Raw genomic sequence first — 25,213 nt, 5'->3', positions numbered from 1 at the left:
CCAAGCGGCGCGTGTGGGACCCGAGCATTTCACTGCGGTTCAGCTTCACCTCATAGACAAACCGGACAGACCTGGGCCAAAGCAGAGGTGGAGAGGTGGGGCGGAGGTGGGGCACGGTGTGCACGTCCGGAATCGCCTTCCATTCGGTTTTAGTCAGGATGTGTGTTTATTTTGAAACTGCAGGTGTTCTTACAGGAAGATAGGAGACTTCACATTTGTAGGAAGGATGGGAAGGAGCTGACCTAGGGATTTGGGTGGGTGTGTAGGAAGCCATCACGCTGCACTAATGGGGCTGTGGTCCTTTTTTTTTTTTTTTTTTAATCCCAGTTCTTTTTTTTTAAATTCCAGTTTTACTGAGATAGAAGTGACATTCAGCACTGTGTAAGTTTAGAGTGCCCAGCATAATTATTTGACTGATTTACATCATGAAATAACCACAACAAGCTTAGTGAACATTCATCGTCATAGATAGAAAATTAAAGAAATAGAGGGAAAAAAATTGTTTCTCTTGTGGTGAGAACTCTTCGGATTTACGCTCAACAGCATACCGCAGTGTTAATACTGATGTTTAGCATGTGGCACATGACATCCCTGGTGCTGATTTATCTTGTAACTTCACCCAGTTCCTCCTCCCCCCACCTCTGGGAACCATCAGTCTGATGTCTTCTTCTGTGAGTTTGTTGATTTTTGAAGTATAATGGAGCTACAACACTGTGTTAGTTCCTGTTGGACAACACGGTGATACAGTATTTCTCTGCATTTCTAAACGGTCACCATGGTAAGTCCCGCTGCCTGTCACCGCACGGAGGTATCGCACGGGCATTGCCCGCATTCCCCACACTGCGCTCCGTCCCGTGGCACACGTGTTTTGCAACTGCAAGTTTGTGTCTCTTTCTTTCATCTGCTTCTTCCCTAATTCCTTTTTGACCTTGGAAGAATATTTCCAGGAGGCCACTTGTGTGTTTTTGGTTTAAACAAATTTGATTTGATTTGTAAACCAGGTGAATGAACTCGCTTTTTTAAAAGTTAAATGAGTTTACAAAACCAGCCGACTGATGTAAAAGGGGCTGCTGAGAGATTCCCTGGGCGGAGGGGCAGCCGCTCCCCAAATAGGTGTAGCCTGGAAGTTTCTGTGCCCATGTATGGGGCCATGGGGCCTGGCAGAGACCTGCCGGGTCAGCCTGACTCACTGTCATGTGTCCTCGTCATGGAGTCAGCCCACTCGCCTTCTCTGCTTTGCCAGTAATTCCGAGTCAGATGCTGGAGTCGCACACTGGCTGGGTTGGGCCTTCTCTTGAGGTGCTGTCCTCTGGGCCTGGCCCCGTAGTAAGTGCTTGGCAAATGTTTGTTGACTGACTGAAGGACTGCTTTAAAAGCCTCTTACGGTTCCCTATGATGCAGAGAAGGAAAGCCCTGGAAGATTTCAGAAAACTTGTTTTATTAGCGGCTGGTGCTGCAGACACACCCAGATGATTCACGAGCTCCCGCAGGCTTCATGTCCCCTCTGTGCAGGCCATTCTGCTGGCCTCGGCCCACCCACCCTCCTCCTCCTGCCAAACTCACTCAGCTCAGTGTCCCCTTCTCTGCAAAGCCCCTGTCCTCAAATCCAGGGTCACTGCTGCTGTGTGGCTGCAGCAGTGGTCAGGCTCCACAGCACAGCGCTGGTAGGGGGTCTGGTTACGAGTGAGAACCTTCATGTCTGTAAGGCCCCATCTCATCAGCCTCCTGTGGCTCCGAACTTTAGTGTGTGTGTGTGTGTGTGTGTGTGTGTGTGTGCGTGTGCGCGCACGTGCACACAGGCGTGAGTGCGTATTTATTTATTCTCGGTTAATAAAATCCCTTTTGGACCTTTTCACTCCCTTCATGTACCAGCCCCAGAAAGTAGGTGGTTTCGAGACCTTTCTTAACGTTTCAGTAAGAAATGCACTGTTAACTCTGTGTGAGGCACAATTGCTCGTGAGGGCAAGGGCAGGAGACCACGAAGCCCTGTCTCTGGTCGAGACATGGAGCTGCCACCTTGGCCCTAAGCTAGCTCACATTCCAGCCTGTGGGACAGCTGCTCAGGTCACAGCCAGTTACGGGTGAGGACAGTGGGGCCTTCCCAAGCCCAGCCCACACAGCTGGGGCCTCCACACCTCGCTGCCCGGTGCTCCAGCCGTGTCTGCCCTTGAGGAGTTTGAGCCAATTCCGAGGTTGTCCACACAAGGCCCTCTCACTTCTGACAACTCCCATCCCCACCTCAGGTTTGATAATCCACCAGAGCTCCCTGAGCGCTCAGAGCTCCCTGAGAGCCCTTGCAGCCATGCACACAGTTTATTACAGTGAAAGGATAGAGATTAAAACCAGCTGGTGGAAGCAGCGCAGAGGGTGATGTCCCGGGGGAGCCAGCTGCTGTCTTCTCCCTCCACAGTCAGGATGCACTATTTACCCAGCATGGATGTGCGACGACATGCACAGAAGCTCAGGAACCAGCTGCGGAAGCCCACCCGTGCCTCGGTGTCTGGGGTTTTATTGGGTTTGGCTGATTGATCTGTTGGTGTCGGCTGGCTGACTGGTTGGCTGGTTGGCTGGTTGATGGATTGATTGGTTGGTTGACTGGTTGGTTGCCTGCGTGGCCAACCTCGGTCTCTAGGTAGGCTGATATGCTGGCCAGCCCCTACTCCGCCTCACATTGTTAGCTGAGGACAAAGGCCAGGCATCGTTTGGCGCGTGGTACAAGCCTTTCCCACATCCTGAATTAGGGCTGGGGCTCCTAATGTGTCGAGTGGCCTGTGGAGAGCTCATCTGGAGCGTTTAATGATGCAGCCTTATGTCTGAGTCTCTGCAAACTGTTTGCAGACTCTGAAGAGATGAGCCTGTCCCACTGTTGAAACACGGTGGTAATGGTGATGTGTGTGCGCCTGCCTTTCTGACAGATGGCGATCTGGATGTGGTGTTTGCCTCATCCTCCAAATGTGGGAAGGATAAGACAAAGTCTGTCTCGTCCACCATCTTCTTCCACTGCGACCCACTGGTGAAGGACGGGATCCCCGAGTTCAGCCACGAGACTGCAGACTGCCAGTACCTCTTCTCCTGGTACACCTCTGCCGTGTGTCCTCTGGGGTAAGTGGGGTCCTGGCCTGGGCAGGAGCTTGCGGTCGGGTACTTTCCTCCTTCGATGGACAAGTACCAACTGTACCCTCACCTCCTCTCTCAAAACCTAAGTTTTATAAGTATAAGTTTATGTGTGTTTTTTTCCCCTGGAGTTTTATTGTGGAAATATTCTGGCATGAACAAAAAACAGAGGAGGAGATAGAGGTAAACCCAGCTTCACTGGCTGTCAGCGTCCTGCCCTTCCTGGCCCTGCCCCGTCATCACCACCCGCCGCTTTCTTGCCCCGAGCCCCGAGCCCCGAGCGCCTCCACACTTTCCTTGCACATTTTTCCCAGCTGACTTTTCCCCTGGGCTCCTGGGAGGCAGGTGCTGTGTCTCATCTTTGTGTTCCCAGTGCATCTTTTCTTTGTGTTTTGGTGCAGATTAGTGTGGTAAATCTCACGTTAACTCGAGTGACTTGCTTTCTACATTTGAGTGAATGAAAAGCTTGTTATGCAGATCTTGGACATCTTGGGGGCCAGGTTTCCCTGGAAAGTGAGGGGACACGGTTTTGCACCGAGGACTCCTGGGGGGAGCGAGGTGACTGCGGCCTACGTGGGCGTCCCCTCACGTCTGCAGCTTTGCTCTCGGCCCGCTGGGCTGTCACTCATAGACGACCCTGCCTGGAACAAAATGCCGTGAACTGCTTTTCTCTGGACTGCTTTTCTTTCTGTTACCCAGGCCACTGTCTTACAGAGGTTTTTCATTCTCTGTCCTAACACTTCAAGTTCAGAAGAAAAATGAATCTTTGTCGTATAATCGTTTCCTTCATTTCCTGGGTGAGGGATGTTGGACTCAGGCAGAAAGCAGAGTGGGGACAGAGTGGGGAGGTTGTAGGTCACACCTTTTTGATCTTAAATTCACTTGCTTTACATCCATGTTTCTGGAAAATTTAGGGCAAAACTTTTTTTAGGAATATGGACGTAAGGCAGGTCTCAACAGATTTACACATTGGTGCTGTATAAACGACGTACACTGTGCAATTGGGAACCAATAGGAAGAAATGAACAGAAAATTAGAAATATATTTGGGAACTAAAACGCACTTCTAAATAATTTATGGCTCACAGAAGAAACCAAAAATAGGAACTGAAACACACATAGAACAGAATGAACATCTCTGACCTCTGAACATGGGCCGCGCCTCGGGGCTTCCTGAGAGGCCGGGCTGGCTCCGCGGTGCCGCGTCTGCGGAGAGCCAGCCCTGCCTGCAGTGTGCAGAGCACGAGGTGTGAGCCCGTCCTGTCCTGTTGTTTCTTATCTAACGGGTGTATCGGAAGAAGATTGGCTTAAACTGAATTTTGATCAGAGCCATCATCCATATGTGACCAAGCCGTCAGGTTGCACTCTGACCCCATTATTTGAATTAAATACTTTTCTGAATTAATAGCACCTTCACGTTGCACACGTGGCCTCTTGAGTTCCCCTGTCTTATCCCAAAGCGTCCAGATCTTTCTTGTCGCTGCTCTCGCCTTCTCGGGATGGGGCACACTTTCTGTTCTGGTCCTGTTACCGCCGACATGCTGGCCCGGAATGAGCGAGGGCCAGAAAGGGCAGAAGTGCAAGTCGTTACACAGACGTCTGGCTCTGCGCGGAAACGGTCAGTCAGGGTGTTTTTGGTTTTGTGTTAGGTATTTTCAGTGCTTCTCTTGAGTGCTCCACGTGGAGGTGCGCTGCTTCTCCCCACACGTGGGTGGGGATTGTGGGACCTTTGCTGACTGAGTGGCTGCTGTGTTTGTCCCCGACCCTCTGTCCTTGGATTTACCAGCACTGGATGGGGACAGGGGTCTGTGCTGTGCCCAGTGGTGTCCCACCCGTGTTTCCTCACCCCCGGGAGCACTGAGGCTGTGTCCCAGGATGAGTCCTCGGCTGCGATCACGGCTTCTTCCCAGAGAAGGGAGCAGTGGTCCTGGGAGACCGGTGCAGCCAGCATTTCCCTGAGCTTTTGCGTCTGTGCCCTCAGAGCCCCGCGGCAGATGAGCGAGGACTGGGGGGGGGCTGCACTCCCCACGCTGGGCTTCTCTCATTTCCTCGGTGACAAGAGTTCACGAGGCCTGAGTGTTCCGATCCCCCCACCTTAATCTCATTGTCAGAGGAGTTCGTCCGCTGCTGAGTTCTCCGTATTGGTGGGATCTGGTCCTGCTGTGCGGGGTTTGCAGAGTCAGAACCACTGCCCGAGCTGGGCCTTGCTGGGGTGGTGGCTTTGGCGTGGCTGAGTGACGTGCCTTCCCTGCAGGGTGGGCTTTGACAACGAGGACGACGGGGAGGACACGCAGGAGCACAAGGGGCTCTCGGAGAGGAGCCAGGCCGTCGGGGCGGTCCTCAGCCTGCTGCTGGTGGCGCTCACTGGCTGTCTGCTCACCCTGCTGCTTTACAAAAAGGAGCGACGGTAAGGAGAGGGAAGCGGGTTGAGGGGGACAGGCCGGTGCTTCACATTTGAAACCTGAGCCATCAGAGTCATGAAGTTCTAGATGAAGACTTTGGAAGCGGTCTCTTAAACTGTGTTTTGTAATCTGTGTTCCCGTGATGAGGTGATGAGGTGTCTGGCCAGGGCCGTGGACCCTCTCAGGTCACATGGCAGATGCTCTGTGGGCCTCAGCCTGGCCTGCCCATTCCCAGGACATTGCTCTGCGTGTGTCCACAGATGGACAAAGAGTTAAACCCTGTTAACGAGGAGGCTTCTTTCTGATCAGCTGATCCCCTGCCGTTGAAAAAGGGGGCATTTGTTAGGTGCCTGCTGTGTGCCGGGTGCAACACCACCCCTTGGCTTCCCTTTGCTGGTGAATGGACTTGTCATTCCCGGGCAGTCTGACTGTCCGATGGATTTCACATCACCTATGAATGAGGCCCAGGATCTGTGTGTGGTCAGCCCTGTCCTGAGGGCAGAGGCTGGGTCAGCTCGGGGGCTCCCTGTTGCCTGTCATCTGCCCAGTGAGCCAGAGGCAGGCAGCAGGTGGGTAGGAAGGTCTGGCCTCGCCATCCCGACCCTGAGAGGCCGTCAGAGGGACATAGGGTTGGGGCGGAAGGTCTGGGAGTGAGCTGGACTTGGGTCTGTCCCTCAGCCCAGGAATCTCAGTGCGGCCCTGGGGTGGTGGGAGGTGTGGGTGCGTCACATCCACACATAACTCACTCTGGTCCTTGGGACACCACGAAGACATGGAGCAAGGATTTGAATCCACTTCTGTCAGATTCCAAAGCCTTTTGGCTGAACTGGTTTCCAGCTGGGAGTGCTGGGGGGTGAGGGGCTCCCCCCGGAGTAACCAAGGTCTCCTTTCAGGGAGACGGTGATAAGCAAGCTCACCAACTGCTGCAGAAGGAGCGTGAATGTGTCCTACAAATACTCGAAGGTAACTGTGCCCCCAACGCACACGCACACACGTGTGCACACGCGCACACTGTCGAGCTGCTGTTACAGTGCTGGTCAGTGACGACCAGGAGACCGTCAGCTCCACCAGTTTGAAATAGACAAAGGGGAAGCATCATTCTTTGCTCTTGACATGAATGTACATTTTATCCTTTCATCTTCCAGTTTTTCTTGTGGTCACAGCTGATTTCCTTAGGGCGTTCAGTGTTTAGGTTACTTCTACTTTTTTGGCTGTTCTACCAAAAAAAACATGGTAGTGAACATTTTTGTGCATCTGGCATTTGGATGATTCCCTTTAGGTAGATTTCCCAAGAAGCAGCATTATTTAGGCCAGAGGGCAGGAACACACTTGTGGCTCTTGACAGGAACTGCCAGACTGCTTTCTGAAAGGTTTCCTCCTACCGGACTCATCCACATGTCTTCCGTGTGGCTCCTGCCGCATGACCTCTGCCCGCCACCTGAGGGCACCTGAGGGGTCACGGCCGACCTGTCGCCGGCCCGCCTTCCTGCCCCCATGACCCCATCTGCCTCAGTCGGGTCTCAGCAGGAGCTGCCAGCCCTCAGCTTCCTCTCCCTGGTGGGGGACCCGGGACCTGGGAACATGGTGGCTGTGGCGGGCAGGGAGGAGGGTCCCTGACTCTGGGTGGGTCCTGGAGGGAGGGGGCAGAGGAGCTGAACGGAGTCTCTGTGTGTCCCGGCAGGTGAACAAGGAGGAGGAGGCGGATGAGAACGAGACAGAGTGGCTGATGGAGGAGATCCAGGCGCCGGCGCCAAGGCCCGGGAAGGAGGGTCAGGAGAACGGCCACATCACCACCAAGTCCGTGAAGGCCGAGGCCCTCAGCTCCCTGCACGGGGACGAGCAGGACAGCGAGGACGAGGTCCTGACCATCCCGGAGGTGAAGGTGCACTTGGGCAGAGGGGCCGGGGCCGACGGCGTGCTCCCGATGAGACCCCCACAGAGGAAGGTGCTCCGGGAGAGAGCGGACGACAGGGTGGGGCTGGTGCGGGGGGAGCCGGCCAGGAGCGGGCGGCCCCGGGCCACGCAGAAGCCGGTGAACTCCTTCCACGACGACAGTGACGAGGACCTCCTGCACATCTAGGCCCCCGTGCCTGCGGGGCGGGCTCGGCGGCACCAGCGGCACCTCCAACCAAATAAGACTTCAGCTCCGTGACGCTTCTGTCATTTTTGCCTTTAACAAAAACTGTTTCAAAAGGGAAGGGTTTGCGTGGTGGAGGAGAGGGGGAGGCGGCCTGCACCACTCTCCGGGGTGGTTTGCCGGCATGGGAAGGAGGCATGGCTCCAGCTGCCGGAGGGCGGGGCCAGGCCCCAGGTTTTGTCCCATGTCCTCGCGTAGAGTGCCTCCTGGCATGCGCCCGGGCCACACGGGTCTCGGGACAGAGGGCTGTGCTGGAGAAAAACCCTTGCTGCTTTAGGCCCTGTAGGGTATTTGACCATTATATTTTAGCATTTAATTCTCTCCTCCTATTTATTGACTTTGACAATTACTCAGGTTTGTGGAAAAAAAAAACCAACAGTTTTTTCCTGCCGGTAGTCGGGTAACATACGTACCTGTCCACCCCTGGTCAAAGGGGAAGCTGTTGGGGCACTTGGATGGTTTCATACGAGATTTTGAACTGGTCCACGATGTATCCTCAGTTAGAATAGGCCATTCTCTCTCTTTCCCCTTTTGCTCCCTGTCTTGTAAGGGGTCGCATGTGCCCACACACATGCGTGGGGTCCCAGTGCCTGGGCTTTGGAGGGTCCGCCCGCTCTCTGCCTCTAGTCAGTAATGGCTGCAGCTTTTTGCATGACGTCTTCAATCCTAGGTGCACAGATCACATTTATCAGTATTTCTTTCGTCAGCTGGTGAAGTCAGACAACCCACCCAAAGATTGATATGTGTGTGTGTGTGTGTGTGAGTGTGAGAGAGAGAGAATGGAGCTGAGATGTCAGAGGAAATAACCTTTTTCCAGATCTGGGGTGTAGGTCTCACCTCTTCAGGTTCTCATGATACCACCTTTACTGTGCTTTTTTAAGAAAAAGCGTTTCTCAACCATTCGACCTATAAGAAGCCTTAATTTGCACAGTGCGTGACTTACGGAAATTGCGTGAAAGCCGCTGGGCCAGTGTTTCGCCCTGGCGTTGCACTTGGATTCCTTCTTGGGGGGCGGCCGAGGTCAGCCTTGGGTCTGCAGGACAGGGGGCGGGAACGCCGCCCTCCCCGGCTGCAGGCTCCTTTCTTGAAGTGTTTAGTGAACGACTTTCCTTGCATTATAGAATTGTATATAGACTCAATGGTATTCATATCGTGGGAAGCAAACCAGCCTGTAGGGTTCCTTGGTTTGTGTTCCGTTTGGCGGGCTTATTTGATTTAAACATGAGTGTATTTTTAAAAATTGATTTCTTTCCTCATTTTTTCAATCAAATTTACTGTAATATAAAGTATTCAACAATTTGAATAAAAGATAAATTATTACCTGGGTGTTAATGCTTTTTCCCTGTGAGAGTGAGAAGCTGCTGACTCAGCAGCCAAGTCCGGCCACTTCCCTGTGCCTCCCGTTACGTTGCAGGGACATCCCGTCCCCGCCTGGTGTGCACGGACCCTCCCTGCACGGCCCCTTGGCTTTCTATCTGGGGTCTCCTCGCGTGCAGTGTGCCCTCAAGGCCCACGAGGGCTTCTCAGCTTCATCTGGATTTCTTCCTCCTTCCGAGAAAGCAGACCTCAGGGTATTTTTACCAAAACAGCCGCCGTGAGCGCAGATCCCACGATACCATAAAGCACCCCAGGGTGTGGCCCAGTCTGACCTGCGTTGGAGGGGGGGTTGTCTTGCACAAATTTGATCATCCGTCTGAAACTGCTGACCAGGAATGAGAACGTCTTAGACATTAGCATGAGAGTGGGCGGAGCAGAAGTTACCCCAGCGTCAGACTAGACTTCTCGGCGTCGACACCCTTCCCTCCTCCTCATTTTCTGATTATCCAATTGGAGTAACTTTTTTTTTTTTTTTTTAAGGATTTTACAACACCTCTCCTGAGACAGACACTCTGGGGTCTTACAAAGGTTTACTTTGTGACCCCAGTGTTGCTGTTCCTCAGACACTGTGTCCAGGGGTCCAGTCTCCAAGCCACTCCCTTCCTGCTAAGACATGAGGCCCTCTCTGACTGTGGGCACTTGCTGGCCCTGTTGGTAAACTTAATGGCAGGGAAGTTCTCCGTCTGCCCTGTGGGCCACCTGCCCGGCCCACTCGTTCTGGCCACAGAGGGAGGGGGGTTGATCACACGTGCGAGGCCTTTGCTTAGGCTCCTTCCCTAAGAACCTGGGTAATCTCTACCCCTAAGCCCCTGCAAACAGGGTGACCGTCCACACCAGCCATTATCACAGGTAGTTTAGGAAAACACTCCCTGATAGCAGATAGGAGTTACACTCTTTTAAAAGAAATGATTTTATCAAAGAGAGTACAACCCTAATTTAGTTTCCTTTTAATCAAATTTAAGCTTTTTTTTTGAGACTGTCCATTGAATGGTGGAGAAATGGGATCAGTGGAGGGTAAGGATGGTCTAGGCAAACCCCAGGCCAGGGAAATCCATGGGAGAGAGGACACCCAGCTGTCACCCAGAACATTTCAAACATGGTTGAATCCAGTTCACCAACTGCTGACACCTATACTGATCACGATTCCTTTGGGAGGTCGGTCACCACCATGGCCAATTTGAAGAAATACTTTGGGATGAGTTCAAGAACTGATGGGCATGGAAGTCTTACCTCCCTTCCTAGGGGTCAGGTCACAAGGGGATAGTGTGCATTGGGGGCAGGGGGTACGGACGAGGTTAGATTGATTAAAAACCCCTGACTCAGTGACTGCGACGCAACTTCTCATTTGTCCAGATGAACTGGGCTGACGTGGGGTTGGCCTCGCGTAGCCAGCCGAAGATGCTGTCTCCTGGGAGAGTGGGCGCACGGTGTCACTGCAGAAAGCCTGGGCGGGGCTGCCATGGCTTGGGGCTGGGCGTCCTAGCCGGGCTGTCCTGGGCACCTCCCGGGGTGGGGCAGCCCTGAGGCAGGTGGCCGTGTGTTTGGGGACAGAATGACCAGAGGGGCTGGAGAGGTAAGGCTGGAGCAGTCCTGGAACTTGAAGAGTCCCTTGGAAGTCACAGTAAGGAGTGTGCTCTTGCCCCCAAAGCAGTGGGAGCGGTGGGGAGGGCAGAGTTTGCTTTTGAGCATCATAAGGTAGAAGAAACGAAAGACAAGGGGACACTTTAACACTCGTATGGCCGGGCTGGGCCTGGGCAGCCTTGGCTGTGCGGACACTGGAAAGCCTCGGGCTCTCAGCCTGGCAGGAAGTACCATCCTGGGGAAAATAAAGTGTTCTCCTTAAAGATAGAGGGAAAGGCCAAAGTTAGGCTGTGAAACACTCCTGGACAGGGCGACAATGTGGGTCACCTGGCGGCCACTCTCAGCATGTCCTGGGGAAAGCGCCCGGGGGGCGACCTCATTCCACCAGAGTAGGGAGGTGATGTGGGTTCTGGATCCCATGGGGCGGGTGCGGTGCCCAGACGGCCTTGAGGGTACTGGAGGTTCAGTTCCCAGGCAAACATTGTGACTCTTGGCTTCAGATTTTTTTTTTAATTTTGATGGAACATACCAAAAATTTAAACACATGGGGCAAAGAACATTATTTTCCCTAAACCATTTGAGAGTGAGCTGCCTGCCTCCCGGTTGCATCCCCACCCCGGACACTTCAGGATGCCCTCCCCCACGAGCACAAGGCTCCCTCCCGACCCAGAGCACAAGCTGCACCTAGGGTCCTGCTCAGGTGTCACCAGTCATCATGGCAACGCTGTTTTCACTAAGAGGATCTCATTCAGAATCTTGTCCCGTTCAGTTGCCATGTCTCTTGAGTTTCCGTCAGTCTGGAAATTTCCTCAGTCTGGCACTGGTGACCTTGAGGTGGGTCGCCCTCCTCACCCTGCTTGCACCCTGACACCCCTGAAGGGCCACCCTCCACTCGGGGACACTGTCGCCTTCTCCACTGCTGGGACGATGCCTGTCCTGCTTTGCCCACCTCGTGGCTTTAGGACTCTGGAGGCATGGGGGGAGGGGCCTCAGGAGTAACGAAATCACCCTTGAACTAAAGGTCGCGTTGGCACGTGGATGGATTGTCGTATAGTGGCGTTTCCCAAAGTGTGCCCCATGCAGCACTTCTTCTGTGTGATTTTGACAGACGTTCTACCAAAAATGGAAAGGACCTGGGCTCAAGAAAGTTTGGAAAATGCTGAGTTAAAGGTGAATAGCCTTTCTTGCTGTGAGGCCCTCAGTGTTTAAAGGGAGAGACTGCTGAGGGCACAGGACAGTGCGGTAGGAACCGGCCAGTGAGCCTCCGGGAAGGGGAACCGTGAGCACAGTGAGCAGCGTGCCCTCGATGGTTGCCCGTGTCCCCGTGGGGAAGCTGGCGGTGTGTGGCCAGTGCACGGCAGAGGGGCTGCTGTCACCGTGGGCACCGCTCTGCTGTTCTGCTGTCGGTCACACGGAGCAGGTTGGTGGGTTGTCCGTACAAGACGACAGTGCTGATTAACAACTTGGGCCGGGGGCACCTGCTACCTCAGACCTGCCCTCCCCAGGGGAAGGCCCTGCCCCCTCCCCTGCTCCTGCCTCTGCCATCCCTTCCCCGCCTCCAACACTTCTCTCTCCTTGGGTCAAATTTCCCAAAAAACTGACCCACGGCCCTGATATTGAAGCACCATTGTCCTGGAACAACACAAACTGCATTTGAACCCTGTGGGTCCACGTATACGCAGATTTTCGTCAGTTAATGCTACGGTTCTACACTATCTGTGGCTGGTTGAATCCATGGATGTGGAGCTGCCGGTACGGAGGAGGGCCGGCTGTGGGGCTTGAGTGCCCAGATTCTGGTGTACGTGGGGGCTTCTGGGGATGTTGAGGGACCACCGTCCTAGAACCACTGAAATGGTGCTCTGACCAGCCCCTTCCTTACTCCCCCACATTTGAGTGCTGGAGTAGTGCGGTCATTAAGGGTTGAATCTTGTCTCACCAAAGTTTGCATGTTGAAGTACTAACCCCCGAATCTCAGAATGTGACTTTGTTTGGAGATGGGGTCTTTACAGGGGTGTTCGAGGTAAAGTGAGGTCAGTGGGGTGGCTGGGCCCTAAGCCCCACTAAGCCTGTGTCCTTCTGAAAACGTGGAAATTTGGGCACAGTGACTGCAGCAGAGGGAGGAGTGTGTGAAGAGACAGGGAGACACCGGCCACCCACCAGGCCAGGAGGGAGGCCTGGGACAGCCTCCCCTCACCCTCACTGGGAAACTGCGGACACATCAGTTTTGGACTTCTGGCCCCCACAACTGAGAAGCAATATATTTCTGTTAAGCCAGCTGAGTGTCCTACAATTTAATACTGTATTGTCCCCATATTTGACACTGTTTACCTGGAAAGAGCATCAAACCCACAGGTTAAGTGCTCAGTTCCACGAGACTGCCTTCCCTACCCTGGAAGCCCATCACTCTTAGGTCCCTAGGTTACCCACAGTTCTGTCCCTGACTTGGCCACAAATCAGGGTTCCCCTTTGCTCAAGAGAGCGCGGGCAGGGCTGAAAGTTCCCAGTTTCTAACCATGGTTTGGTCTTTCCTGTGGCCAGGAACCCGCCCAGAGTCACCTTGCTGAACAGAAGACACTGCTGTCACCGGGAAGTGAGACGGGTTTCAGCAGCCCCGGACCAGGATGGGGTGTCGGGGGTGGGGGTGGGCGTGGGGGTTGGAGACCAAGATACAGTTTTTATTATCTCACGTGGGCAGAAAGGGCAGTGCCTGGCCCACGTGTGCTGAGGCCCTGCCTTGGGGAGGTTTGCCCCTGGTCTTCTTCATTGCCCCCGGCCAGTCCTCTGCTGCAGCCCGGGTGGGAACGGCGATGGCAGAGCTGCAGCCCCCGAGGTGGGCCCTGCTCTTTCTACCAGACGAGCTGGTGGGCCCCTGGGTGTGAGGCCAGCTCCCAGCACCCACAGGGCGAAGACACAAGAGTCCCAGGAACAACACAGGCACCCTGTGCTTCTGTTTATCTGTCCCTCCTGTTTGCACAGAGAGGGACCCACCCTTCATATCCTGGGTCCTCCCAGGGCTGAAATGGGGGAAGGGGGAGGGTGTTTTCTGCCTGCGGCCCTTTGATGCCTTTCGTCAGCAACTCTGGCCAGGGCCCGTGGGGCTCCTGTCCCTGGGCCCAGATGGCCCTTTGGCCCACTTGCCCTGGGGATTCAGGGTATTTCACAGTCCAGCAGCCAGGATCCCGCCTAGTGGGGTCCCACGTGGGTCCTGGAGACCCTGGTCACCCCACGTTAGGACAAGGATGGAAGTAAATGGGTCTGTTTGGAGAGCTTGGTTCTCCCACCACCCAGGTCAGACCCTCGCCCCACCCCGCTTCAGGTGTCCACCGCAAGTAGGAGGTCCTGTAGCTGTGCCTGGCAACCAGTGTGCGAGCTTTGGTTTATCTGGATCATAAAAAGTTTCAAAATAGATAATCCCTTTGGAGGAGCCTGAAAGAGACTGCTGGAAGGTTGACAGGCACGCTCACTCCCTCCTCTTGCTCTGTAAGCTCTAACTCAGCAGAACTGGGACCTCAGCCTAGGTGACTTGCTCCCCAGCCAAGCAAACAATTTGGCCAGTCACCCCCCTGCCTTCCGCCCTTGCCTGAAACCTGCGCCACGGGGTGAAAGATTATTTCCAGCTGTTTGGCTTTCTGCAGTATCATGCTTAGACAGCAATTTTATTTCAAACCAGCCCATTGCAGAGAACCCCACACAAGACACTGACCCTGGACCGTGCAGCCGAAGCGGTCTGGTCCAAGCGATGAGGGTGGTGGGTCAGTCATGCCCACCGTGGATGATGTTCTGGAGCAGGTTGGGGAGTTTGGCTGGTTCCAGAAGCAAATCTTCCTGATCCTATGCCTGATCTCAGCTGCTTTTGCCCCCATCTACGTGGGCATCGTCTTCCTGGCCTTCATCCCGGACCACCACTGCTGGAGCCCCGGCGTGGCCGAGCTGAGCCGGCGATGTGGCTGGAGCCTGGAGGAGGAGCTGAACTACACAGTGCCGGGCCCGGGGCCGGCGGGCCAGGCCTTCCCCCAGCAGTGCCTCCGCTACGAGGTGGACTGGAACCAGAGCACCCTCGGCTGCGTGGACCCGCTGGCCGGCCTGGCCGCCAACCGGAGCCACCTGCCGCTGGGCCCCTGTCAGCACGGCTGGGTGTACGACACGCCTGGCTCCTCCATCGTGACCGAGGTAACAGCAGACCTTGCCTCTGGGGGATGTGGGAGTGTCAGGGGCAGGGAGGAAACGTACAACAAATCCCACAAGGTTCAGGTTCCCATCGGGAAAGAGGAAGCAGGGTTTTGGTCACTGAACCTCAGCATGTGTCAGACTCCATCCTGGGCACTTGGGAGTCTTCCCTTGTTTAATCCTCCACAGACTCTGGGCATTAGAGGAGGAGACTGAGGGTCAGAGAGACCATTGCAAGCCAGGCTGAGCTGCATTGTTTGAACACGGGGCTACGGGGAGACGGGTTCCTCTTCTTTCTGTCCTGCTGGTTTCTCCAAGAGCCTGCAGAACTCACCTGGGGTCCAGTGCCTCAATGATTAGAATTGTGAGTCTCTTCCATCCATTCAAGAGTCATGCAGGGGGAAGGGATAAATTAGGAGTTTGGGATTAACAGATACACACCACTGTATATAAAATAGATAAACAACAAGGACCCACTGTATAGTACAGGGAACTATATTCAATATCTTGTAATAACCTGTAATGAAAAAGAATATGTACATACATATTGATCACTGAATCACTGTGCTGTACACCAGAAACAGACACCACACTGTACATCAACTATAATTCAATTTAAAAAAAAAGCGTCACGGATATGTGACAGCTAAACCCTGGCCACTGAGGTGGTGTGGAGGCTGCCCTGGCTTTGGAGTCAGACTGAATCCTAGCCATGCCCCGGATTGGCTGAGCATTACTGGGTAGGTTACTTGGCCTCTCTAAGCCTTGTTTTTTCCACCAGTAAACCAGCGATGATGATAACCTGCTTCATAGGGGTCAGCTGAGGACCACGGAGGTGCTGGCCAGACAAGCCGAGTTACACTGCGTGTCCCCTCGATAGCCTACTGCGAGTGTGAAGGTGAAAAAGGGCCTCCCTGGGATAGTTTAATGGGTTATTTGAGCATTTGTTTTGAGAATATCTTAGTAAAAAGCCACCAGATGTTTTTCCTTCATGAGCCCTTTTGAAAGTATTGCACTGTGGGCACTTGGAAATTGGCCTCAGGGTCAGCTGGCGAAGCCACAGGCCCGAATGATACAGAGTTCCGTTGGCAAGTCTTGGTTTGGGTGAGGCACTGCTCATCTGAAACAAGGTTGCTTAGTGGTCTCAGCGTCAACACGTCTGGGCTGTCCCTGGAGGAAGGCGCCATGTCCTCCCCTCCAGCCTCACCAGCTCACTGTCTGGGGCGCAGGGCGGCCGGGCAGCAAGTTTCCCCCGCGGGAGGAGCAGGTACAAGTGTGACTTTTTTACCTGTCTTGCATGAACATCTGGTCCCCAAGTCATCCTTCCATGACAGATGTCCCATTAGTAGACTCGCCTCCCAGGGACACTGAATTGGCCACTGGTCTTGCTGGGAAACTAGAAGCAGACCAGGACGGGGAGGTACTGTTCTCTGTGGCTGAGGCATACTCTGCTTGGAAAGGCTCAGAGGCAAGGATTCGCCCAATCTCCTCTCTGTCTGTTCATTCAGTACATGCTCTGAGCTCTTCTTCTGTTCTGGCGCTGGGGTGGTGCCAGGAGGGAGACAGAGAAGAACCTATGTGGGTCCCTCAGGGAGTCTGCAGTCTCCAGAGAGTGAGGGAGGGACGTGGGGATAAGACCGGCACCCAAGACCACATCACATGTGGGAGATGTAGAGGGACCAGGGGACTCTGAGGATCCTAGCTACTGAGCTGATCATGGTGTCTTCCAGAATGAGGTGGCATTTAAATGGAGCCTTGGGGGGTTATTTCGAACAGCCAGGAGAGGGAACAGGGTGGGTGGGGGACCATGAGCCAAACAAAGCTCAGGGGAGAGGGAGTGGGTGCTACACTCAGGGAACAAGTTGTTGGCAGAGGAGTCAAGGGGGAGAATGGCAGTGACAGCTTACCTTCAAGCCAGGGCATGGAGTCCTTATGCCGCAAAGGCGCCAAATAAAATACGGGGTGCCCAGTTAAATGTGAATTTCAGGTAAACAATGGACAATTTTTTAAGGATAATTATGTCCCAGATGTCGCACGGTCCTTGATATTGATTGCTGAGGCCGGGAATAATATTGCAGGGGACATACTTAAACTAAAAAACAACAAAACAAATGTGTTGTTTATCCAAAATTCAAATTCGACAGGGGACCCTGTATTTTTTTTTTCTTTCTACATCTGACAACCCTACCTTCGAGGCAGGGCTGGGAGCTAGGTGTTATTTAGGCAGAGGAGGGAGATGAGCCTCGCTGGACCTTGGGAAGGCGCTGGTGGGGGTGGGGGTGGAGATTGGGGGAAGATTGAGGAGGAGGCCGAGACATGAGCCCTGGTGAGAAATGGCAGCCAACATGGTTGTCACAGGAAGGGAAAGAAGAACCCAGTTAAGAGACGCTGGGGGAGAGGGTGGGGTGTGTGAATGGAGCTACTGAAAACTGAGGCTGGAACACAGGAAGCAGCCTGGCCAGGTGGTGGCCTGGGTGGGGGCAGGAAAGGAGGGGACACAGCCAAGAAGACCTACAGAGCTTTGGAACCAACTGGCTGACTGTGGTTCTAAGAGCTGGGCTTCCAGGTGACCGACCAGCCAAGCAGTGGTGAGGTCTGAGAGAATCCTGGAGCCGTTCTTTGCAGAGAGAGTGAGGAGGAGGGGCTGTACAGAGTTCTTTCGGGGACACGCTGAGCGTGGAGGGTGGTGGGACGCCTCTGGACATATTGAAAGGTGACCAGACCTGCAGGGCCTCTAGGTTGGTGGTGCAGGGGAGCCCAGCTCCTGGAAGGAAGGGGCTCTACTCAACCTTTCCCTTCTGATGCTTCAAAACCACCTTGGCCTCCACTCTTCCTCCTCAGCTGAGGCTTATTCTGGGGGTAGTTCATCTTTGTTACTTATTTCTGCAGAAATAATCTTTAACTTGGCCTTGCCTTGGACATTGGAACTTGCTTAAGGGAGGGCGATGAGCCAACCTGTTTGAATACCCGGCTCCCTGCCCTCCTTGTCCTGGAGGATGGGGTCAGGGTCCTTCTGGAGAAGGAATGTGCACAGTCCTGACTTGTGACTCCCCTCAGGGGCCCTGGCTCTCAATTAGCCCCACCTCAGGCCAGGGGGCCCGAGAAAGGCCCCAGACAGAGGTGAGGGTGCTTATGTCTCCAAACTCGTCTCATCCTGGGGCTCACTTGGATTCTGACCTGTGACCTGCTGGGACAGGATCCCTGGGAACCTGCATTCTAACAGGACTCTGGGTGACTTCGGGCGAGTGGGGTGCGCACTGTCTCTATGCAGCTCTCCAGTCTGCGTCCTGCAGCGGGGCCTGGCCCGGGTGATGCCCAAGCAGGAGCAGTGGGCCTGAGGACCCAAGCCCGCGCTCCCCCTAGGCAGCCCCCGGCTTTCCCAAGGGGCCTAGCCTGTCTTCCTGGTGGCACAAAATCTCCCAGGGACTCTGGCTGGGGGTGAGTTTGGGAGTGCAGGGGGCAGGCAGGTTTCCCAGTCTTGGGGGTGCCTCCAGACAGACACACTCTGTGAGGCCTGGGGCAGAGTTCTCAGGGGAGGCGGTGTCAGCGGGTGAAGCCAAATGTCCCTTTTTCCAGCTCTGAGAGCGCCCCGGCTTCTGCCCCATTCCCCGGGGCAGGAGGGCACCCAGGACATTTCAGGAAGAGTGGCAGAGACATCTTACAGGGACGCTGATTGCAAAGAGGAGAACAGACAGTAAAAACCCCGGGCCCCTCACCGTGACTTTGGTGAAATAGAGTCCCCACAGAGGGTCGTGCTGGGCGATGTGCGCAGAGGCTACAAAGGGAGGGCTGGAGATACAGACCTGGGACAGCTGGGTGACAACACCCAGGAGTGACCTCCCCCGCATTCTACTGGTGGGGTCCAGGGCAGCAGGGAAACCCAAAGAACGGCAGGAGAGGCTCCAAGGGGAAGGGGTGGTTTCTGCTGAATTTTAAGGGGGCTAAACACCTGGATTGGCAGAGGACAGGCATGGTGCTGAGTGGTCTCTTGTCCTGCCTCCCAGAGCTGAACCACTCACGGGAGCAGACGGCCAGTCTGGGCAGAAGACAGACAGTCGAGCCAGCTCGTGGTCAGTTCTGAAAGTCAAGTGGTAGTGTGGAGTTTTACTTACATTTTATTTTAAAAATTGCTCATATCAAGGAAGTAAGCAGCTGGCCAGATGGAACCCTAGGCTGGCTGAGTGCAGAGCACAGGGGTCTTCATGATGGACCCCCAGGCTGGGACCAAGGCACAGCTCACATGGGCGACTTTAGATGTTTGAGGGTGGTGTGCAGTAAAACCTCCATTTAAAAAGTAAAGGGTGGGGGGAGGGTAGAGCCTAATGGTAGAGTGTGTGCCTAGCCTGCACAAGGTCCTGGGTTCAATCCCCAGCACCTCCACTAAAAAAATAAATAAATACCCCCCCCAAATGGTGTATTATTTACCAAAACAATTTGCACATGATTTCTTCCCTTTGGTGCTCACAGTAGCTCTGTGGCTGTGACAGGACACACAACACAGATTTCAGGCTGGATAGCATCCAGCTAAGAGCTGTGCCCTGGCTGCTGCCCCCCAGCCCCTCATGTCTCCCTGGAGCGCCATCCTTCTCCTGACCCCTGGGAGCCCTCAGGAGGACGTGGCGCTGCTCACGCACTCGGGCTTCCCAGGGTGCCTGGACGTGTTGGTGTCACCATGTGTGTGTCACACATGGAGGGACATCCCCTGAATCCCCCACATGATGACACCCTTCCTCAGGCAGACTTGCTCCTGCTCTCACCTCTGTCTTTCCCCCTTGGTCCTTCCCTGGCTCCTGTCACATCAGACCCTCCGAGTCCCCTGCCACCCCTCAGTCCCACCCCAACCCTGCAGTGCTCGGGCTGCTCCCAGGAAGCCCCTCCTTCTGGCCTCTCTGCTCAGCAGTTCCCGGGTCACGACAATTTTACATAATTGCTGGTAAAATCTACATACTCATACATAATTAATATATGTTAATTAAGGGCTTTTGACCAATTCTGGAACACATGTTATATTTATTTAGTTACATTTCTGGTTTTGGAGATTTCTTTTAGAAACCTTACCTCTTGGCTATGTAGTCCTTTGACAGCTGACTGTCAATGACACTTGACAACATCCTCTTTAATTGGTGTATATTGAGGGTACAACAAAGGTAAACATATTAGGCATATCATGACATTGACTGGGATTGACCAGGAACCCTGAATTCTTCTCACGAAAATGTGGTAGAGAAAATGATGTGAAGCCTCTGGGGACACCACATTCTGTGTTGTGCATTTACCTTTGTGTGGAGGGAGCATGGAAGGTGCAGCAGGACTTACAAACGGTCTTGTGTTTTTGGCCCCTCTGACCGCGGTGTGACCCGCAGTTTAACCTGGTGTGTGAGGACTCTTGGAAGGTGGACCTCTTTCAGTCCTGTGTGAACGTGGGCTTCTTACTGGGCTCTCTGGGCATCGGCTACATTGCAGACAGGTATGTAAAAGCCAGTCCAACTGGACAGAGCATCAACGCTATGGGGAGGACCGATTTTAGGGGACAGTGGTGGTAGAGGGTAGGCAGAAATTGAGGGAGATAAGACACGGTAGCTAGTGGTTTGAACTATGTGGGGCAGCAGGACAGGGGAGAAGGTGGGGATTTAGGATGGATTTCAGAGGTGGAAACTTCATGTAGATTGTACTGTTGCGGTATGTGGCTGAGAGGAAGAGGGGAAGAAACCAAGGTTGATGCTTCTAGCAGATGGGTGGGGATGGGCAGGCCAGTTTTTGAGATGGGACATAGTGGGCTAAGAACAGTCTCTGTTGCAGTGCTTCGTGGGGAAGTGGGTGGGAATGTTAAGATGGGAGATGTGGACTTTTGTGTGTGAACAACTCCCCCTCCTCCACTCAGTATTTTGTTAAAGTATGTTAATTTCATCTTTACATGTAGGAAGAAGTTAGAGTGAGTTGTTCAGTCATGTTAGGTTAGAATTTTTTTAGTGTGTATGTAATTATTTTCAGGGGTACATAATTGTCATTTATGAGTAAGAAAGTATATGTATATATGCTTTTGAAGTGTAACTGACCTACAGCACTGTTAGTTACAGGTTCACAATTTAGGGGTTCAATATTTCTATACATTTCAAACTGATCACCATAATCAGTCTGGTTATTATCTGTCACCAAACAGATATCCCATTACTATTGACTACGTTCCCCATGCAGTACATTTCATCCTCGTGATTCATTTATTTTGTAAATGGAAGTTTGTACCTCTAAGTCTACCTCATCCATGTCTCTCATCCCCCAACCCGCACCCCTTTGGCAACCATCTGTTTATTCTCTGTATCTATGACTCTGTTTCTGTTTTGTTATGTTCATTCAATTGTTTTGTATTTTAGATTCCACATGTAAGTGAAATCATATGGTATTTGTCTTTTTCTGAATATCACTTAGCATAAGATCCTTTAGGTCTACCTCTGTTGTCACAAATTCATTCTTTTTTATGGCTGAGTAATATTTGATGGTTTCTATATGTGTGTGTGTGTATATATGTGTATATCTGTATCTATATCTATCTCCATTGTGTATGTGTGTGTTTACACATTTTTTAATTCATTCATTTATCAATGGACACTTGGGTTTCTTCCATATATTGGTTATTGTAAATTATGCTGCATTGAACATAGGGGACACATATATCTTTTTGAATAAGTTTTTGTTTTCTTTGGAAAAATACTCAGATGTGGAATTTCTGGATTGTATGGTAATTCCATTTTTAATTTTTTGAAGAAACTCCATACTGTTTTCCATAGTGCCTGCATCAATTTACATTCCCACCAACAGTGTACTAGGGTTCCCTTTTCTCCGCATCCTCACTAACACTTGTTATTTATTGTCTTTTTGATAGTAGCCATTCTGACAGGTGTGAAGTGATATCTCATTGTAGTTTTGATTTGCATTTCCCTAATGATTAGTGATGTTGGACATCTTTTCATGTGTTTGTTGGCCATCTGTATGTCTTCTTCAAAACAATGTCTATTTAAGTCCTCTGCCCATTTTTAAATCTGTTTTTTTTTTTTTTTTTTTTTTTTTTGATGTTGAGTTGTATGAACTCTTTGTATATTTTGGACATTAACCTCTTATCAGAAATACTATTTGCAAATATCTTCTCCCATTCTATAGACAGTCTTTTCATTTTGTTGACAGTTTTCTTTGCTGTGCAAAAGCTGGTTAGCTTGGTGTAGTTCCATTTCTTTGTTTTGGCTTCTGTTTCCCTTGCCCAAGGAGACATATCCAAAAAACATTACTAAGACCGAGTGCAAAGAGCATACTGCCTATGTTTTCTTCTAGGAGTTTTGTGGTTTCAGGTCTTGCATTTAAGTCTTTAATTCATTTTGAGTTTATTTTTGTAGATGGTGTGAGATAGTAGTCTAGTCCGATTCTGTTACTTGTGGCTGTCCAGTTTTCCCGACATCGTTTATTGAGGAGGCTCTTTCCCCCCATTATATATTCTTGCCTCCTTTGTTGTAGATTACTTGACATATAAGTGTGGACTTATTTCTGGACTCTCTATTTGGTTCCATTTATCTATGTATCTGCTTTTGGGCCAGTTCATACTGTTTTGATAATTGTAGCTTTGCAGTATAGTTTAAAATCAGGGCTCATGATACCTCCAGCTTTATTCTTCTTTCTCAAGATTGTTTTGTCTATTTGAGGTCATTTGTGCTTTGTTACAAATTTTAGAATTATTTGTTCTAGTTATGTGAAAAACACCATTGATATTTTGATAGGGATTATTTTGAATCTTTAGAGTGCCTTAAGTAGTATGGTCATTTTAACAATATTAATTCTTCCAATCCGTGAGCACAGTATATCTTTCCATTTTTTTTTTTCTGTTGTCATCAGTTTCTTTCATCAATGTCTTATAGTTTTTTGAGTATAGATCTTTTACCTCCTTGATTAGATTTATTCCTGGGTATTTCACTCTTTTTTATGTAATTGTAAATGGAATTGTTTTCTTAATTTTCTTTCTGATAATTGTTATTGTAAAAAAATGCAACAGATTTCTGTATATTAATTTTGTATCTTGCAACTTTGATGCATTTGTTTATTAGTTCTAATACTTTTTTTTTTTTTTTGGTAGTATCTTTAGAATTTTCTACGTATAGTATCATGTCTTCTGCACACAGTGACTATTTTACGCCTTCTTTTCCGATTTGGTTTCCTCCCCTCCCCCCTTTTTTTTGTCTGATTGCCATGGCTAGGACTTCCAGTACCATGTTGAATAAAAGTGGTGAGAGTGGGCATCCTTGTCTTGTTCCTGATCTTAGAGGAAATGCATTCAACTTTTCACCATTGAGTATAAATTTGACTGTGGACTTGTCAAATATGGCCTTTATTATGTTGAGGTGTATTCCCTCTATGCCTACTTTCTGGCCTGAAAGTGTCTTTTTTTGTGGTGTCTTTGTCTAGTTTCAGTATCAGGGTGATGCTGGCCTCTTAGAATGAAGCATTCCTTCCTCTTCAGTTTTTTTGGAATAGTCTATGAAGGATAGGTGTTAATTCTTTTTTAAATGTTTGGTAGAATTCACCTGTGAAGATGTCTGGTCCTGGCCTTTTGTTTGTTGGGAGGGTTTTTTGTTGTTGTTGTTGTTTTTGTTTTTTTAAATACTGATTTCGTTTCATTACTGGTAATTAGTCAGTTCATATTTTCTATTTCTTCCTGATTAAGTCTGAGGAGATTGTATATTTATAGGAATTTATCCTTTCCTTCTAGGTTGCTCATTTTACTGGTGTATAATTGTTTGTAGTAGTCTCCTGTGATCCTTTGTAGTTCTGTGGTGTCAAATGTAACTTCTTTTTCATTTCTGATTTTATTCAGTTGGGCCCTCTATCTTTTTTTCTTGATGAATCTGGCTAAAGATTTATCAATTTTGTTTATCTTTTCAAAGAACTAGCTCTTAGTTTCACTGATCTTTTTCTATTGCGTTTTTTTCTTTATTTCCCTTATTTCTGCTTTGATCTTTATGATGTCTTTTCTTCTACTAACTTTGGGGTTTTTATTTTTGTTGTTGTTTTTCTTTTTCTAATTCCTTCACATGTAAAGTTAGGTTGTTTATTTGAGATTTTTTTCGTTTCTTGAGGTATGCCTGTGTCACTATAAACTTCCCTCTTAGAACTGCTCTTGCTGTGTCTCATAGATTTTGGATCATTGCGTGGACAACTCTTTAAAACAAGTTGTCTGTAAAAGACAGATGCAAATGATGACATAGAGAGATGAAAGGTCCAGGATGAGAGCAGTATTGTGGAGGGAGTGAAGGATCAACGGGGGACAGTCAGGGGCTGGGCCTGAGTGCAGCGGGTGGGGCTGCCTTTGGGAGGAGACACAGGAGAAAAGATGGAGGAAATGGACACTGGACTGTTAACGTTTGAACATTCTTGGCTGAGAAGATGTGGGCTTCTGACAAGAAGTTCTTATATTCGGAGGTTTGAGGCAAGAAGACATGGCGTAGATAAACGAGGGAGGCAAACTGGAAGCCGGGAAGGAGGATGACCGAGAAGAGCAGTGGGCTTGCTCGGCTTGGGGAGGGATCTGGGGTGTGGGATGAGCTCACTGTAACCACACATGAGGTTGGTCCCTCTCCTCCTTGCTTTACTGCCAGAGAATGTGGGGTAAGATTTAAAAGATCAAATCAATTAAGCACAATTCTGGGATAAAATTTTAGCAAATAATTTGCCCATTTTACTCATGGAAAAAGGAAAGAAAAAAAATTCTCAAAAATTAAACTATTAGGACTGAAGATTTTCCCAGAAAAACTTTTATGACCATTGATAAGACTAAGTATGTGAGGGGAAAAGCCTGGTTTCTGGTGCACCCTGTTAAATCTGTTAGTGATAATACACTCTGTTATATACAAAGATAATAAGAGGAGATGAGTGTGAGGACGGGGAAAGTCAGAGGGAGGCCACTCATCCTTGGCTGTGTTGCTATGTTTCTGAGAGCGACCAGGACTCCTCTTTGGAGCAACCTAATTAACTGCGCAAGAGCCACTGGTCACTGTTTGCTGAGGGTGGACCAAGTCAAGCTTTGAGAAGGGGCAGTAATGTTCAGTGGACTCCACAGTCCCTCAGGAAAGCAGTATCTTGTCTCCAGATAGAGACCCCTGGTGTCCCATCATGCTTCCAAACACTCAACACCCTTGTCTTACCTCCCTGTCTTCTTGCCTCTGAAGGTTTGGCCGTAAAGTATGCCTCTTGGCCACCACCCTCATCAGCGCCGTCTTGGGTGTCCTGACGGCTGTCGCTCCAGACTACATCTCCCTGCTGCTCTTCCGCCTGATGCAGGGGCTGGTCAGCAAGGGCAACTGGACGGCTGGCTACACCCTGAGTAAGCACCTGCTGGCCTGGGGTTCCCACACACTTTAAGGAGCCGCAGAGGTCAGGTAGTGGGGTAGAATGGAATG

The 25,213-nt window shown here is 51.0% G+C and overlaps 2 protein-coding genes across 2 annotated transcripts in view; both read left to right on the top strand.

Annotated features, from left to right (window-relative positions):
- Positions 1-8,972, top strand: part of IGF2R (insulin like growth factor 2 receptor) — a 96,027-nt gene extending 87,055 nt beyond the window's left edge. Inside the window, exons 45-48 of the mRNA XM_074368050.1 lie at positions 2,916-3,102; positions 5,368-5,520; positions 6,409-6,478; positions 7,197-8,972. Coding sequence (XP_074224151.1) covers positions 2,916-3,102; positions 5,368-5,520; positions 6,409-6,478; positions 7,197-7,595 — 809 coding nt within the window. The 3' untranslated portion in view covers positions 7,596-8,972. The remainder of the gene's footprint in view (positions 1-2,915; positions 3,103-5,367; positions 5,521-6,408; positions 6,479-7,196) is intronic.
- Positions 8,973-14,090: 5,118 nt separating this feature from the next.
- Positions 14,091-25,213, top strand: part of LOC105077370 (solute carrier family 22 member 1) — a 32,247-nt gene continuing 21,124 nt past the window's right edge. The window contains exons 1-3 of the mRNA XM_010965777.3: positions 14,091-14,780; positions 20,141-20,244; positions 24,983-25,137. Coding sequence (XP_010964079.2) covers positions 14,370-14,780; positions 20,141-20,244; positions 24,983-25,137 — 670 coding nt within the window. The 5' untranslated portion in view covers positions 14,091-14,369. The remainder of the gene's footprint in view (positions 14,781-20,140; positions 20,245-24,982; positions 25,138-25,213) is intronic.

The sequence above is a fragment of the Camelus bactrianus genome, chromosome 8, assembly GCF_048773025.1.
Source record: "Camelus bactrianus isolate YW-2024 breed Bactrian camel chromosome 8, ASM4877302v1, whole genome shotgun sequence".
In the NCBI taxonomy this organism is placed as follows: domain Eukaryota; kingdom Metazoa; phylum Chordata; class Mammalia; order Artiodactyla; family Camelidae; genus Camelus; species Camelus bactrianus.
Note: the sequence above shows the minus strand (reverse complement) of the source record. Positions and strands in the feature narration are given on the sequence as shown.